The 13,497-nt window shown below is 43.1% G+C and overlaps 1 protein-coding gene across 2 annotated transcripts in view; it reads right to left on the bottom strand.

Moving 5' to 3' along the window:
- Positions 1-13,497, bottom strand: part of stk25b (serine/threonine kinase 25b) — a 66,651-nt gene that overhangs the window by 40,333 nt on the left and 12,821 nt on the right. For both annotated transcript variants that reach the window (XM_078563464.1, XM_078563465.1), the window contains exon 2: positions 1,959-2,189. In XM_078563464.1, the coding sequence (XP_078419590.1) occupies positions 1,959-2,189 (231 nt within the window). The remainder of the gene's footprint in view (positions 1-1,958; positions 2,190-13,497) is intronic.

Here is a 13,497-nt window from a genome sequence, read left to right as displayed (position 1 = left end):
GGGAGTTATCCAAGTGTCCTTGTCAACATTTATTCTTCAACCAACACCACCAAAAATGATTATTTGGTTATTTCTCTCATTGCTGTGTGGGGGAGCTTGCTGTGTGCAATTGATTGTTGCATTTCCTACATTGAATAGTGACCACACTTTGAAAGTGCTTCTTAGGCTATGAACACTTTGAGACACTAGACTGAGTTAGTGAAATCCACTATATAAAGGAGACTCTGTTCTCCAACTGGATTTTGAAAATTTGATCTCTCAAATTCAAAGAGGAACCACTAGTCAAATATAGTGAAATAATCAAACACCAAGGGCTGAATTTTTGTTCAAGGGTTGGGACCACGACATAGGATCAATTTTGCATACTGGCCCCAAATGGTGTGGTTGTGACATGTCCACTGTGATTTTTGTACAGATGGCCAATTGGTAGCCAGGGAGTGTACTCGTCATCCAATTAAGGATGGCAGGTGAGTCCCTGAGGCTGGAGGGCCAATAGGAGGCCCTCCAACAATGGGCAGCCCCACCCCAGGGAGAGAGACAGAGAAAGAGAGAGAGCCTCACAATGGAGGCACCCTCTAAAGACCAGAAAAGATAAATTTAAAAAGGCCACAGCTGCCTGGCCATCATTATGGAAGGCTAACCCCTCCAATCGACAGCCATCAGCTTCAGTTGTGGCCAAACTGCCATGGTGGGGGCAGGGGGTGCGCCTAGTGGCATGAAGCACTGCACCCCTGCACCACACGCCCCCCCCCAATGCCTGCAAGCTGACTCCCTTAACTGCCAGTGTGGGGCCCAGCTGCCCACTGGAAAATTCCAGTCAGCTCAGGAGGGGGGCCTTCATAGGCCCGTTAATTGGCTACCAGCCACCTGTGGGTGCATTACTGCCTCGTCCCTTGGCAGTAGCTTTCTCAAAATGATTTGTGGGCAGGAGCGTGGCATCAAGCTGTCCTTGTCTGATTCTGTTCCCACCCAACTTTGCAGTTAAAATCCAGGTTCAGGTCTATCAAGTTTTTCAAGTGACAGAACTAGCAGCTCTGTATTGGAGCAGGACCGGCACATTTCCAGCATTATAACTGGATGCAAAAGTTGCATACATGTTAAAACTAGTTTGAAAGGGGCAACTGGCAAAGCAACAACTAGACAAAACAAAAACAAACAGGTGCTTATAAATCCCTAGATGCCGCCCTTGGAGAGAGGCCAAGATCAAGGGGAATATAGAAGAAAAGATTCCTTTAATTTGTTTTAATATATTTTTGAAAGTTTGAAGTTTGAGTCAGGGACTGAATGGAAGACTTGCACAGATAAACAGTACTCTTTGCTGGATAGAAGAATCACCACCAACTTTAAACTACCTGCTCAGCAAAAGAGAAATTCCAAGAACATGCACTCTGAACCGATGTGTTGCAATGGCAACTCTCCAGCACTATTAATTTAAAAAAATGAAATCTCTATGGCTGGGTGGCTGTTTGGTCCTTCTCAGGTCGTACATCAAGCCAAAAATGATTTACACAGATTTATTCCCGGAGGACAGAAATGAAGAGCACTATGAAAGTTCTCTCAATTTTTGTAGGCTCACTGTAGAAACATTTAAAATATATATTTTTAAAACCCTAGCATTTTAGTATCATTGACTAGCCCCCCCCCAGTTAGAGTTTTTTCCCTATTTTCCATACCCACCTCCTATTCTTGCTAGGCTCTGCCTGGTCTAACTTCCCAGAACCTAGCAAGCTTATCTCTTCCCATCCTCCCTGGGGTAATACACCTACTGTCTGAATTCTTTGCATTGTGTCTGTCAGTCAGTTAGGAAGTTGTGCATTGGAGGATTTAAATAGCTTCGAAGCTAAAAAAAACACAACAGTGGCAATAAAGCTCTGAGTTGAGCATTCAGTGAATATAGATATGTAGGTGTGAGTAGTGATGCTATCTTATTTAACCATTACTCCAAGCTCCTTTCTTACCTTTAAGTAAGAGCCGTAGTACTTTGTGACATACGGGCTATCACACTGGCTAAGCACTGTAATCTCCTGCTGGATGTCTTCGATCTCATCTTCTGCCTCCTCTAGGTCAATGATTTTAATTGCCACAACTTCTTTACTTCTGTTCTCTATTCCTTTGTACACTTCACCAAATGAGCCTTTCCCAATCCGCTCCTGCTTTGTAAAGAGCTCTTCAGGATCCATGCGGGCATTCTGTAAGAAATCAAAATTAGGATTACTTAAGGAGGGACTTGCATTGGAAGCAGTTCAGAGAAGGTTCACTAGGCTGATTCCTGGGATGAGGGGTTTGTCTTATGGAGAAAGGTTGAGCAGGTTTGGCTTATACTCAATGGAGTTTAGAAGAATGAGAGGTGATCTTATTGAAACATAAGATTTTGAGGGGGGCTTGTCAGGGTAGATACTGAGAGGATGTTTTCTCAAGCAGGGGAATCTAGAACTAAGGAACACAGTTTCAAAATAAGCAGTCTCCCATTAAGACAGAGATGAGAAGGAATTTCTCCTCTCAGAGGGTCATTAGTGTTTGGAATTCTCTTCCCTAGAGAGCAATGGAGGCTGGGTAATTGAATATATTCAAGGCTGAGTTCGACAGATTTTGATTGACAAGGAGTCAAGGGTTATGGGAGACAGGCTGGAAAGTGGAGTTAAGGTCACAATCAGATCAACCATGATCTTGCTGAGCGATGGAACAGACTCGAGTGGCCGAATGGCCTACTCCTGCTCCTACTTCTTATGTTATTTCCTTGACCTTCAAAAAGCATCCAGCAATTCTAAAACTTCTTGTTCTGAGTTCCACACAAATTATAGCAATATAGAAGACAGCCAAAAGAAAAATCTGGAGTGATACTCTGCTAAACGAGAAGCGTAAGACAAGGCCTCCTTTATCTACGTAATAAAACTTTCTTCCAGGCATGGTGAAAATTAGGAATGGAGAAGGCCATTCAGCCCCCCACCCCCCCCAAGCCTGTTCTGTCATTCAAGAAGATAATGGTAATCTGTACCTCACCTCCATTTACTCTCCTTTGTTCCATATCCTTTGATACCTTTATCTAAAAAAAATCTATCATCTCAGTCATGAAAATTTCAATTGACCCAGCATCCACCATCTTTTGGGGGTGGGAATTCCAGATATCCAGTAAATACATGTGTTGAAATGTTGAGACCCCAGTATAGATCCCTGGGTCAATCATCTTTCATATCCAGCCAATTCAAAGAAAGAACTCCCACCTCCCAACCAATTATTAACCAACATCACAAGTTATTTCCAATTCCATGCACTCTCATTTTTGCTAATAATTTTGTATAGAACATAAGAAATAGGAGAAGTAGGCCATCAAGCCTACTTTGCCATTCCACAAGATGATGACTGAACTTGCACATCAATTCTGCTTTCCCTCCCATCCCTTGATTCCCTTTAGTGCTCAAAAATTTATCAATCTTAGCCTTGAATATACCAATCAACTGAGCATCCACAGCCCTCTGGGATTGAGAAATCCAAGATTCACAACCCACCGAGAGAGGAAATTTCTCTTCCTCAGTCCTAAATGGCCGACTCCTTATTGAGATCATGAATTCTAAACTCTCTATGTAGGGGAAATGGTCAGTTTTTAGCCTGGCAAGCCCTCTCAGAATCTTATATGTTTCAATGAGATCATGTATCACTCTTCTAAACTCCAAAGAATATTGGCCCATTCTACTCAATTTTTCCTCAAAGGACAGCCCTCTAATTCCAGGAATCAATAGAATGAGAAAAATTACAGAACTTTATCAAATGCCTCTAGAAGTCCGTACAGACAACATCCAGAGACATTCCCTGCCCACCATGTTGGCGACCTCATCAAAAGATTCAATTAGATTTGCCAGGTGTGACCTACCCTTTACAAGTCCATGTCCATGCTCTTTAATTAATTGATACATTTGACTGCGCTTTGCCACTCTGTCCCTAATGATAGATTCCAGTAACTTCCCTACTACAATTGATGTCAATTAAGCACAGGTATGGAGTCAACTAGTGTTAGGAACTAGAGATAGTTTTCAGTAAGTTATATTTGCATTTGTGGGTGTTAGGAACAAGATATAGCTTTAAGTTTATTTTTTAAAAATGTGTGTGTTAAGAAAGGTAAAACCTGGGTTTGGTTTCAATTTAAGAATTTCTTTTTGAGATGGATCCAGCAAATCTGGAGGCCTGTTTGTATACATGCATTTTTAATGAGGTTTTATGACTCTTAAAGTGAAGAGGTGGTTATCAAGGGGCTAGTAGTTTAGGGAAGTTAAAACAAAAAAAAAGTAGGAAAAAATTGTTACCTAGCAACTGGGGATCAGAGAGACTCAGACACAGGGAGAGGCAAGAAAAGCAGTTTTTAGTTTCAGTTGGTATGTGTTTACCAGAGTGAAGACAGAAAAGGTCTAAGATTCTCTCTAGCTGGAAATGATGCCAGACTGTTAAGGAACTCATGTGTATTGCTTTAAAGTTAGAATACTCGTGAATTTAGAGTGAGCTTTCTGGCTATCACAAGGGAGCTACCAATTGTGCAAAGACTTCTAGTGAATGTTCAGAAGCCTACTGGAAAAGAAGCCTCTCTGCAACTGAACCAGCTCTATCCTTGGTGTGGAAATAGTGGTATCTTTTCACTGGAGTGTTGGGTCTGTAAGGGTATTGCTGGGATAAAAGGGATAGTGTGAGTTTGAATCATTTTTTCCTTAGTGTCTGTTTTGAAATCTTTCCAACCTTTGTGTTGTATAGTGTAATATAGTTAGTGTTTCTTCTTTAATAAATGTTTTACCTTTTTGTTAAAAAGTTAACAGCAGACTCCTGTGAATCTGTTTCAGTAAGTATCCTCCACTGTTTGAAAAAGATCTTTAAGGCCAGGTTCCATTCTGGAATCTGACTCGTCCATTAATAACATCAGCTGGGATCATAACACTAGTTTCAGTCTCCCTTATATAATGGAGTGATATTTGTAATTATCCCAGTCCAAAGGCACAATTCTTGAATCCCTGTGCACACAAAAGGTGCTGTGTTTGATTCTCAAGACCAGTTTTAAGTTTTCAATCTTCAGTGCTTAGTTCTTAAATTTAATTTTAGTTTTTTTTTAGTATTTCTTATAGTAGAAGGCATAGAGTACAGTAGCTGGTCCAGTATATAGGGAAAGATGTTCCTGTAATTTCAGAATGTGCATCTCCAAAAGAGAGGGAATGTCACAGAAGTCTATGTGTCACTTAGAAAAACAAGGTTCTGCAATCAAGAGAAGTGAAATTTAAGACAGCCCATCAGATACAGCTACCAACATGGTAGCTGAATTTACACAGGAGCATAGGATTCAGTAGCATCCCTACACATAGAAGGTTAATCACCCTGATGCCTTTCCAAAGGAAGGTGAGCCAGTCACTGCTTCCATGTTAGTTCATAAGGATGACATTGTGAAAATTCTGGAAACAATGCTAATTACAAACATATAAATGTTAACCAGTGCAACAGACTGACCATCTGACTTTGTTATCAGCTATCAAGGTCTAATCCTAAATTAAGATCGCCAATTTATGTCAATCTCAGATACTGATCTCTACTGTAAATTTATAATCCGTTAACAGTTATAACCTCTGTTACTTATTTTGTGAAGTAACTTTATCAATTAATTATTTGCACACACACTGTTTAAGTTCTGCTAACTATGGTTCTAATGATACTAAACAATTGTTAGTTTATGGCTATGTTGTCTGAGATTACTTTTTTTATAATTGGTAAGAAAATGTAACTTAATTCACTCTGTAGCTTGTGCTAATAAGGATGGGAGGTTGGTTGCAAAAATAATAATAAATTTCAAATTGGTAGATGTAAAACAGCTTGCTGAGCCAAACTCAGAGGCATAAACTGGGTGGGAAATGCCAGACAAGTTGTTGGCCAGCAATTGAAGTTTAAGGATTCATCTGGTGCCCTTGATGAATATTCCTGTTTGGGTACTGATTCCAGTAGGTTGAACCCCTTATACACACTCTTGTCACCTCTGGACTTGACTACCCAAATGCTCTTCTTGCTGACCTCCCATCCTCCATAAATACACAATTGTCCAAAGCTCTGCTGCACAAATCCTGTCCTGCACTAACTACCGTTCACCCACAGGCACAATCATTAGCTGTCTTCCAATGAGTATGCTGGCAGACAAGGAACAAGTTCAAAATTATGGTGGCCCTCTAAGGGCATGCTTGAATATGCCTCATTCTGTCTCTAAAACCTATAAGTTCATCACATGGAATGACATAATATATTTAACAGCAAGTTGAATTACCAGTTAAACAGTTTGTGAGAATGCTTAATAGAGGAATTTTGGCCAGGATACTGGGCATGCTTGGTTCAAAGCATTTATGGGATCTTTACATGCATATAAATCACCAGAATAGGCATATGGGGCCTTAATATAATTTGTTACTCAAAGATTCATACCTCCTACAATTTAGTGCTCTTGCAGGCTGGATTTTGTACTCAACTCCTTGACAGGGTTTGAACCCATAAATCAAGTTAAGCTTTGTTGTGTATAAGAAACATGCACAAATAGTTCGCCTTCAAAGGTTGTCAGGAAACATTTTGGCCCGTGTGCAGGATCTAGGATAAAGCCATTAGGATTTGTAATGAAAAGGAGCAATTATTACAGGGAGGGAGTGCACTGACTCACCACTGATCTGTCACCCAGGAGGTATTTGGGGGGGGTGGGGTGCAGGTGGTGAGGTTCAATGTAATCAGTTATTGGGATCTGAAATTCTTCCCACTGCCCCATACAGCCCTGCAAGCAGTGCCATAAGAGGTCAGACGGTCCTAGCTGGACTCAAGAAGCTTGACACTGTCCAGGACAAAACAGCCTGATTGATTGGCACCACATCCACAAACATTCACTCCTTCCACCACTGCTGCACAGTAGCAGCAGTGTGTGCCATCTACAAGATGCAATGCAGGAATTCACCAAGGCTTCTCAGACAGCACCTTCCAAACCCACGACCACTACCACCTAGAAGGACAAAGGCAGCAGATAGATGGGAACACCACCAACTGGAAGTTCCCCCTCCAAGTCACTCACCGCCCCAACTTGGAAATATATTGCCGTTCCTTCACTGTCGCCGGGTCTAAAACCTGGAACCCCCTTCCTAACATCACTGTGGGTGTACCTACACCACATGGACTGCAGCGGTTCAAGAAGGCAGCTCACCACCACCTTCAAGGGCAGTTAGGGATGGGCAATAAATGCTGGCCCAGCCAGCGAAGCCCACATCCTTGAATGAATAAAAAAACTAGCAGTGGGACGGACGCTGACTAGTGCTCTGTGTTGGTAAGCCACACAATTCTTAACTATTTAAACCCCAGAAGTATCTCAGTACATACCTGGGGGACCCTAGATCTCTAGTCTTGCCAACACACACCCAAGATCTCCGGGTTTAGATAATCGGCACGTTCCTACAAGGTGAGTGTGCACACTTATGTCTATTTCGCAATGCTCGAGACTTAAAGTGATCAAAACTTTCTTTGACTTCTGATGAAAGGTCACAGTCCTGAAACGTTAACCCTGTTTCCCTCTCCAAGATGCTGCCATACCAGCTGAGCATTTCCAGCATTTTCTGTTTTTATTTATTTATTATAGCAAGAAACTTGGGTCTTGGGATAGCAACCAATTAGAATCATAGAATAATACAGCATAAAAGCCCAGCGCAGGTGCACCAGCTCTTTTGAAGAACAAAACATTTAGTCCCACTCCCCTACTCTTTCCCTACATCCCTGCAATCTTTTCTTCAAGTATTATTCAAGACCCTTTACAAAGCTTTAATGAATCTATTCCCACCGCCCGACTGGGCATGCATTCCAAATTCTGACCACTCACTTGATGATCTTAAGAGACAGAGGACCTGGTCAACACAATGTGCACTTCTCAAAAAAGATGGGGACTGAAATTAGTGATGCTTTAATGGATACTTTTGCAAGTTCACTAAAATCAGGAGGATTTGGAAAAAAAACAGCAAGACACACTGTAAACCAGTCAGCTGGAAGGAAAGTTTTTGAAACAATTTTGATAGATCCAGCAGGTGAGGTAAAGGGTTGAAAAGCCCACTTGTTAAAAGTCAATGAGGAAAAAGCCATTATTGTTTGACTAACTTGCTGGGTTTCTTGAAGACAACAGTGACCTGGTAGACAAGGGGATTGTAGTTGATCTGAACAAGGCTCTTCAGAAGGTTTTGAAAATGTTATTATATTTTTAGCAGGTAAAATAAGGATTCTTGGAATGAAAGGTCAAGTATGACACTGGATAGGTAAGAGGCTTTCTTTCTACTTTTCATACACATCACCCCAATTTGCTGTTACTATCAACAGTAAATATTGAAGAACAATATATCTTTGAGGTAACTGGGCTAAAATGTGCAGTAACATAACCACTACATTACCACATTCCTTAGCTCAGGAAGAGAAAAGGTGTCCTGTAACCAGCAAATTTTAGGGTGTAATAGTCCATGTGCAGAAATTTCTCAAGATTAATTGTGCTGCATGTTGTCAAGTTTGTGTGTTATTGTGCTCCACCCATACACTCCCAAACAGATCGTGGAGAAGCTCTGGAGAAGGCATAAACTGAGCACCCAGCCACAAGTCTCTATTCAGAACTATCATCCACCAGTGTCCAAATACACGAAATGGTAATTTATTTAAAAATGCTCAACACTGAACAAAAACAATGCTGTTCTGAACTTCACAGATAGGTAAAAGCAAAATACTGCAGATGCTGGAAATCTAGAACAAAAACAAAAATACCTGGAAAAACTCAGCAGGTCTGACAGCATCTGCGGAGAGGGATACAGTTGATGTTTCGATTCCGTATGACCCTCCATCAGAACTAAGACATATAGAAATGAGATGAAATATAAGCTGGTAAAAAGGGGGCGGGACAGGAGAGCTCTATAGTGGGCCAGTGATAGGTGGAGGCCAAGAAGAGACTGCCAAAGATGTCATAGACAAAAGGACAAAGGGGTGTTGACAGTGGTGATATTATCTAAAGAATGTGCTAATGGAAACATTAAGGGAAGCAATCTAGTGACAGATGGCCCTAGTGCGGGTGGGGTGGGGGGGAAGGGATCGAAATGGGCTAAAAGGTGTAGATGAAACAATAGATCAAAATAAATTTAAAAATAGGAGGGAAAAGAAAAAATTTCTAGTTGTAAAAAAATTATAAATTATTGCAAAAAGGGGGATCGGAAAGGGGGTGGGGATGGAGGAGAGAGGTCATGATCTGAAATTGTTGAACTCAATGTTAAGTCCGGAAGGCTGTTAAGTACCTAGTCGGAAGATGAGGTGCTGTTCCTACAGTTTGCATTGAGCTTCACTGGAACATTGCAGCAGGCCAAGGACGGACATGTGGGCATGAGAACAGGATTGTGTATTGAAATGGCAAGCGACAGGGAGGTCTGGGTCATGCTTGCAGACAGACCGAAGGTGTTCCGCAAAGCGGTCACCCAGTCTGCGTTTGGTCTCTCCAAAGTAGAGGAGACCGCATTGGGAGCAGCGAATGCAGTAGACTAAATTGAGGGAAGTGCAAGTGAAGCGCTGCTTCACTTGAAAGGAGTGTTTGGGTTTTTGGATGGTGAGGAGGGGGGAAGTAAAGGGGCAGGTGTTGCACCTTCTGCAGTTGCTTGGGAAGGTGCCGTGGGAGAGGGTTGAGGTGTTGGGGGTGATGGAGGAGTAGACCAGGGTGTCCCGGAGGGAACGATCCCTGCGGAAAGCCGCCAGGGGAGGTGAAGGGAAGATGTGTTTGGTGGTGGCATCATGCTGGAGTTGGCGGAAATGTCGCAGGATGATCCTTTGAACGTTGAGGATGGTGGGGTGATAAGTGAGGCCAAGGGGAACCCTATCATGGTTCTGGAGGGAGAGGAAGGTGTGAGGGCAGATGCGCGGGAGATGGGCCGGACACGGTTGAGGGCCCTGTCAACCACCGTGGGTGGAAAACCTCTGTTAAGGAAGAAGGAAGACACTTCAGAGGAACAGCGAATGTTCCACATACCCCATAAAGAGACAGGCATAACTGGGGCCCATGCGGGTACCCATAGCCACACCTTTTATTTGGAGGAAGTGAGGCGAGCCATTTCTTGTTCCAGTCCTACTCAGGCCCCCTCCCACAACTCTTTCTCCGGTACATCAATGATTACTTCAGTGCTGCTTCATGCTCTTGTCTGGATCTAGAAAAATTTATTAATTTTGCTTCCAATTTCCACTCCTCCATCATTTTCACATGATCCATCTCTGACACTTCCCTTCCTTGACCTCTCAGTCTCAATTTCTGGTGATAGACTGTCCACCAATATTCATTATAAGCCTACCGACTCCCACAGCTACCTCAACTACAGCTCCTCACACCCTGCTTCCTGTAAGGACTCCATCCCATTCTCTCAGTTCCTTCGCCTCCGTCGCATCTGTTCTGATGATGCCCCTTTCTAAAACAGTTCCTCTGACATGTCTTCCTTAACAGAGGTTTTCCACCCATGGTAGTTGACAGGGCCCTCAACCGTGTCCGGCCCATCTCCCGCGCATCTGCCCTCACACCTGCCTCTCCCTCCCAGAACCATGATAGGGTCACCCTTGTCCTCACTTATCACCCCACCACCCTCCGCGTTCAAAGGATCATCCTCCGACATTTCCGTCAACTCCAGCATGATGCCGCCACCAAACACATCTTCCCTTCACCCCCCACCCCGGTGGCTTTCCACAGGGATCGTTCCCTCCGGGACACCCTGGTCCACTCCTCCATCACCCCCAACACCTCAACCCCCTTCCACGGCACCCTCCCAAGCAACCACAGAAGGTGCAACACCTGCCCCTTTACTTCCCCCCTCCTCACCAAACACTCCTTTCAAGTGAAGCAGCGCTTCACTTGCACTTCCCTCAATTTAGTCTACTGCATTCGCTGCTCCCAATGCGGTCTCCTCTACATTGGAGACCAAACGCAGACTGGGTGACCGCTTTGCGGAACACCTTCGGTCTGTCCGCAAGCATGACCCAGACCTCCCTGTCGCTTGCCATTTCAACACACCACCCTGCTCTCATGCCCACACGTCCATCCTTGGCTTGCTGCAATGTTCCAGTGAAACTCAACGCCATCTGGAGGAACAGCACCTCATCTTCAGACTAGGTACTTTACAGCCTTCCGGACTTAATATTGAGTTCAACAATTTCAGATCATGAACTCTCTCCTCCATTCCCCCCCTTTCCGATCCCCCTTTTTGCAATAATTTATAATGTTTTTACAACTAGAAATTTTTTCTTTTCCCTCCTATTTTTAAATTTATTTCAATTTATTGTTTCAGCTCCATCTTTTAGCCCATTTCGATCCCTTCCCCCCACCCCAGCCGCACTAGGGCCATCTGCCACTAGATTGCTTCCCTTAATGTCCCCATTAGCACATCCTTTAGATAATATCACCACTGTCAACACCCCTTTGTCCTTTTGTCTATGACATCTTTGGCAGTCTCTTCTTGGCCTCCACCTATCACTGGCCCTCTATTGAGCTCTCCTGTCCCACCCCCTTCTACCAGCTTATATTTCATCTCATTTCTATATGTCTTAGTTCTAATGAAGGGTCATATGGGCTCGAAACATCAACTGTATCCCTCTCCGCAGATGCTGTCAGACCTGCTGAGTTTTTCCAGGTACTTTTGTTTTTGTCACAAATAGGTCAGTGGGCACATGCAAGGCTGAGTGTAGAAATGAGCCATCACAGAGAACAGGGAATCTCAGTTCGAACCCTGGTCTGTGCTGAATTAGCTGATTTCCCAGCTAAGAAGCTATAAAAAGCATCAGCATTTCCCTGGCTTGGGAAATAGAGGAAAAAAAAACCATCAGCCAGGGATCGTACAGCCAATTCTACTACAGTGGAAAGCTGTAGTGTGTAAACTGGGTGCAGGTGTGGTTGGACTGGGGTCAGATGTCTCTCATAATTCAATAACCTACTCCTATCTTGGATCGTATATGAAGAATAGTCATTTGGGTCAGATGCCAATGGACAGCCAGTGCCTGCAAAACTGGACCACAGAACAGGACACGACCCTGTAGAATGTGTTAAAATTGAGAGAGGGTATTTCACAAAAAAAAACAGCTCTGGGTTTTTATCTTCAGTAGACACAAGGCCAGTGACAAATGAAACCCAATCCCTAAATAGAGGGGGGGAAAAAAAAAATCACAACAAATCTTCCAAATCTCCCAGCACAAGGGAGATTTAAAACAGCTGAAGAGTTTACACGAGTTAGCCAGTCCAGGAACAGCTACTCTTCGGTTTTAGCAAGTGGAAAACAGAGAAACACATGCCAGCTTGAAAGAAGTATCATTAGTGCTTATCTCTGGATCTCTAATCCTTCATGGTTTGAAAATCAGTCTTTTATATAGACAAATAGTTGAAAAGTAGTCAAAAGAAGTGTGGGGCTGACTAGGGACCAAAAATAAAGATTTCTTGTGAAGGCAGAGAGCATGGTTAAGGTACTAAATACACTAAATATCTTCACTGGCGAAGAAAACCCTGCCAATGTACCAGTAAAGGAGGAGGCAGCAACAATGTTGGGATAGTATAAAATAAGAAAAAAAGAGGTAGTAATTAAAAGGTTGGTAGTCCTCAAAGTAGAATAGCCACCTGGTCCAGTTAGGATACATCTAGTAATGGCGAACAGTTGTTTTTCATATGGAAAAAAAGACCATAAGAAGTGGTGGCAAGAGTACATCATATATCCGTATTCTTTACGATTATGACTGATCTTCAGCTTCCACTGCACTTTCCCGCCAACTCGCCATATTCCTTGATTCCCTGAGACCCCAAAAATCTTGTCTATGTCAGCCTCAAATATATTCAACAATGGAGCATCCACAACTCTCTGGGGTAGAGAATTCCAAAGATTCACAACCCTTTGAATGAAAAAATTTCTCCTCATTTTAGTCCTAAATGATCAGCTTCTTATCCTGAGACTGCGATCCCATGTTCTAGATTCCTCAACGAGGGAGAACCTCAGTGTCTTCCCGGTCAAGCCCCTTCAGAATCTTGTATGTTTCAATGAAATCACCTCCTATTCTTCTTAATTCCAGAGAGTATAGGCCCAATTAACTAGCCTCTCATCACAGGACAACCCTCTCCTCCCAGAAATCAATCTAATGAACCTTCGCTGTACACTGCCTGCAGTGTAAATATACCTTTTCCTAAATATGGAGATGAAAACAGCGCACAGTATTCCGCAAGCATGACCCAGACCTCCCTGTCGCTTGCCATTTCAACACTCCACCCTGCTCTCATGCCCACATGTCCGTCCTTGGCCTGCTGCATTGTTCCAGTGAAGCTCAACGCAAACTGGAGGAACAGCACCTCATCTTCCAACTTGGCACTTTACAGCCTTCCGGACTGAATACTGAGTTCAACAATTTTAGATCATGAACTCTCTCCTCCATCCCCACCCCCTTTCCAATCCCCCCTTTTTTCCAATAATTTATATAGATTTTTCTTTT

The sequence above is a fragment of the Cetorhinus maximus genome, chromosome 19 (assembly GCF_964194155.1).
Source record: "Cetorhinus maximus chromosome 19, sCetMax3.hap1.1, whole genome shotgun sequence".
Lineage (NCBI taxonomy): Eukaryota > Metazoa > Chordata > Chondrichthyes > Lamniformes > Cetorhinidae > Cetorhinus > Cetorhinus maximus.
This window is presented reverse-complemented; position numbering and strand designations above follow the sequence as displayed.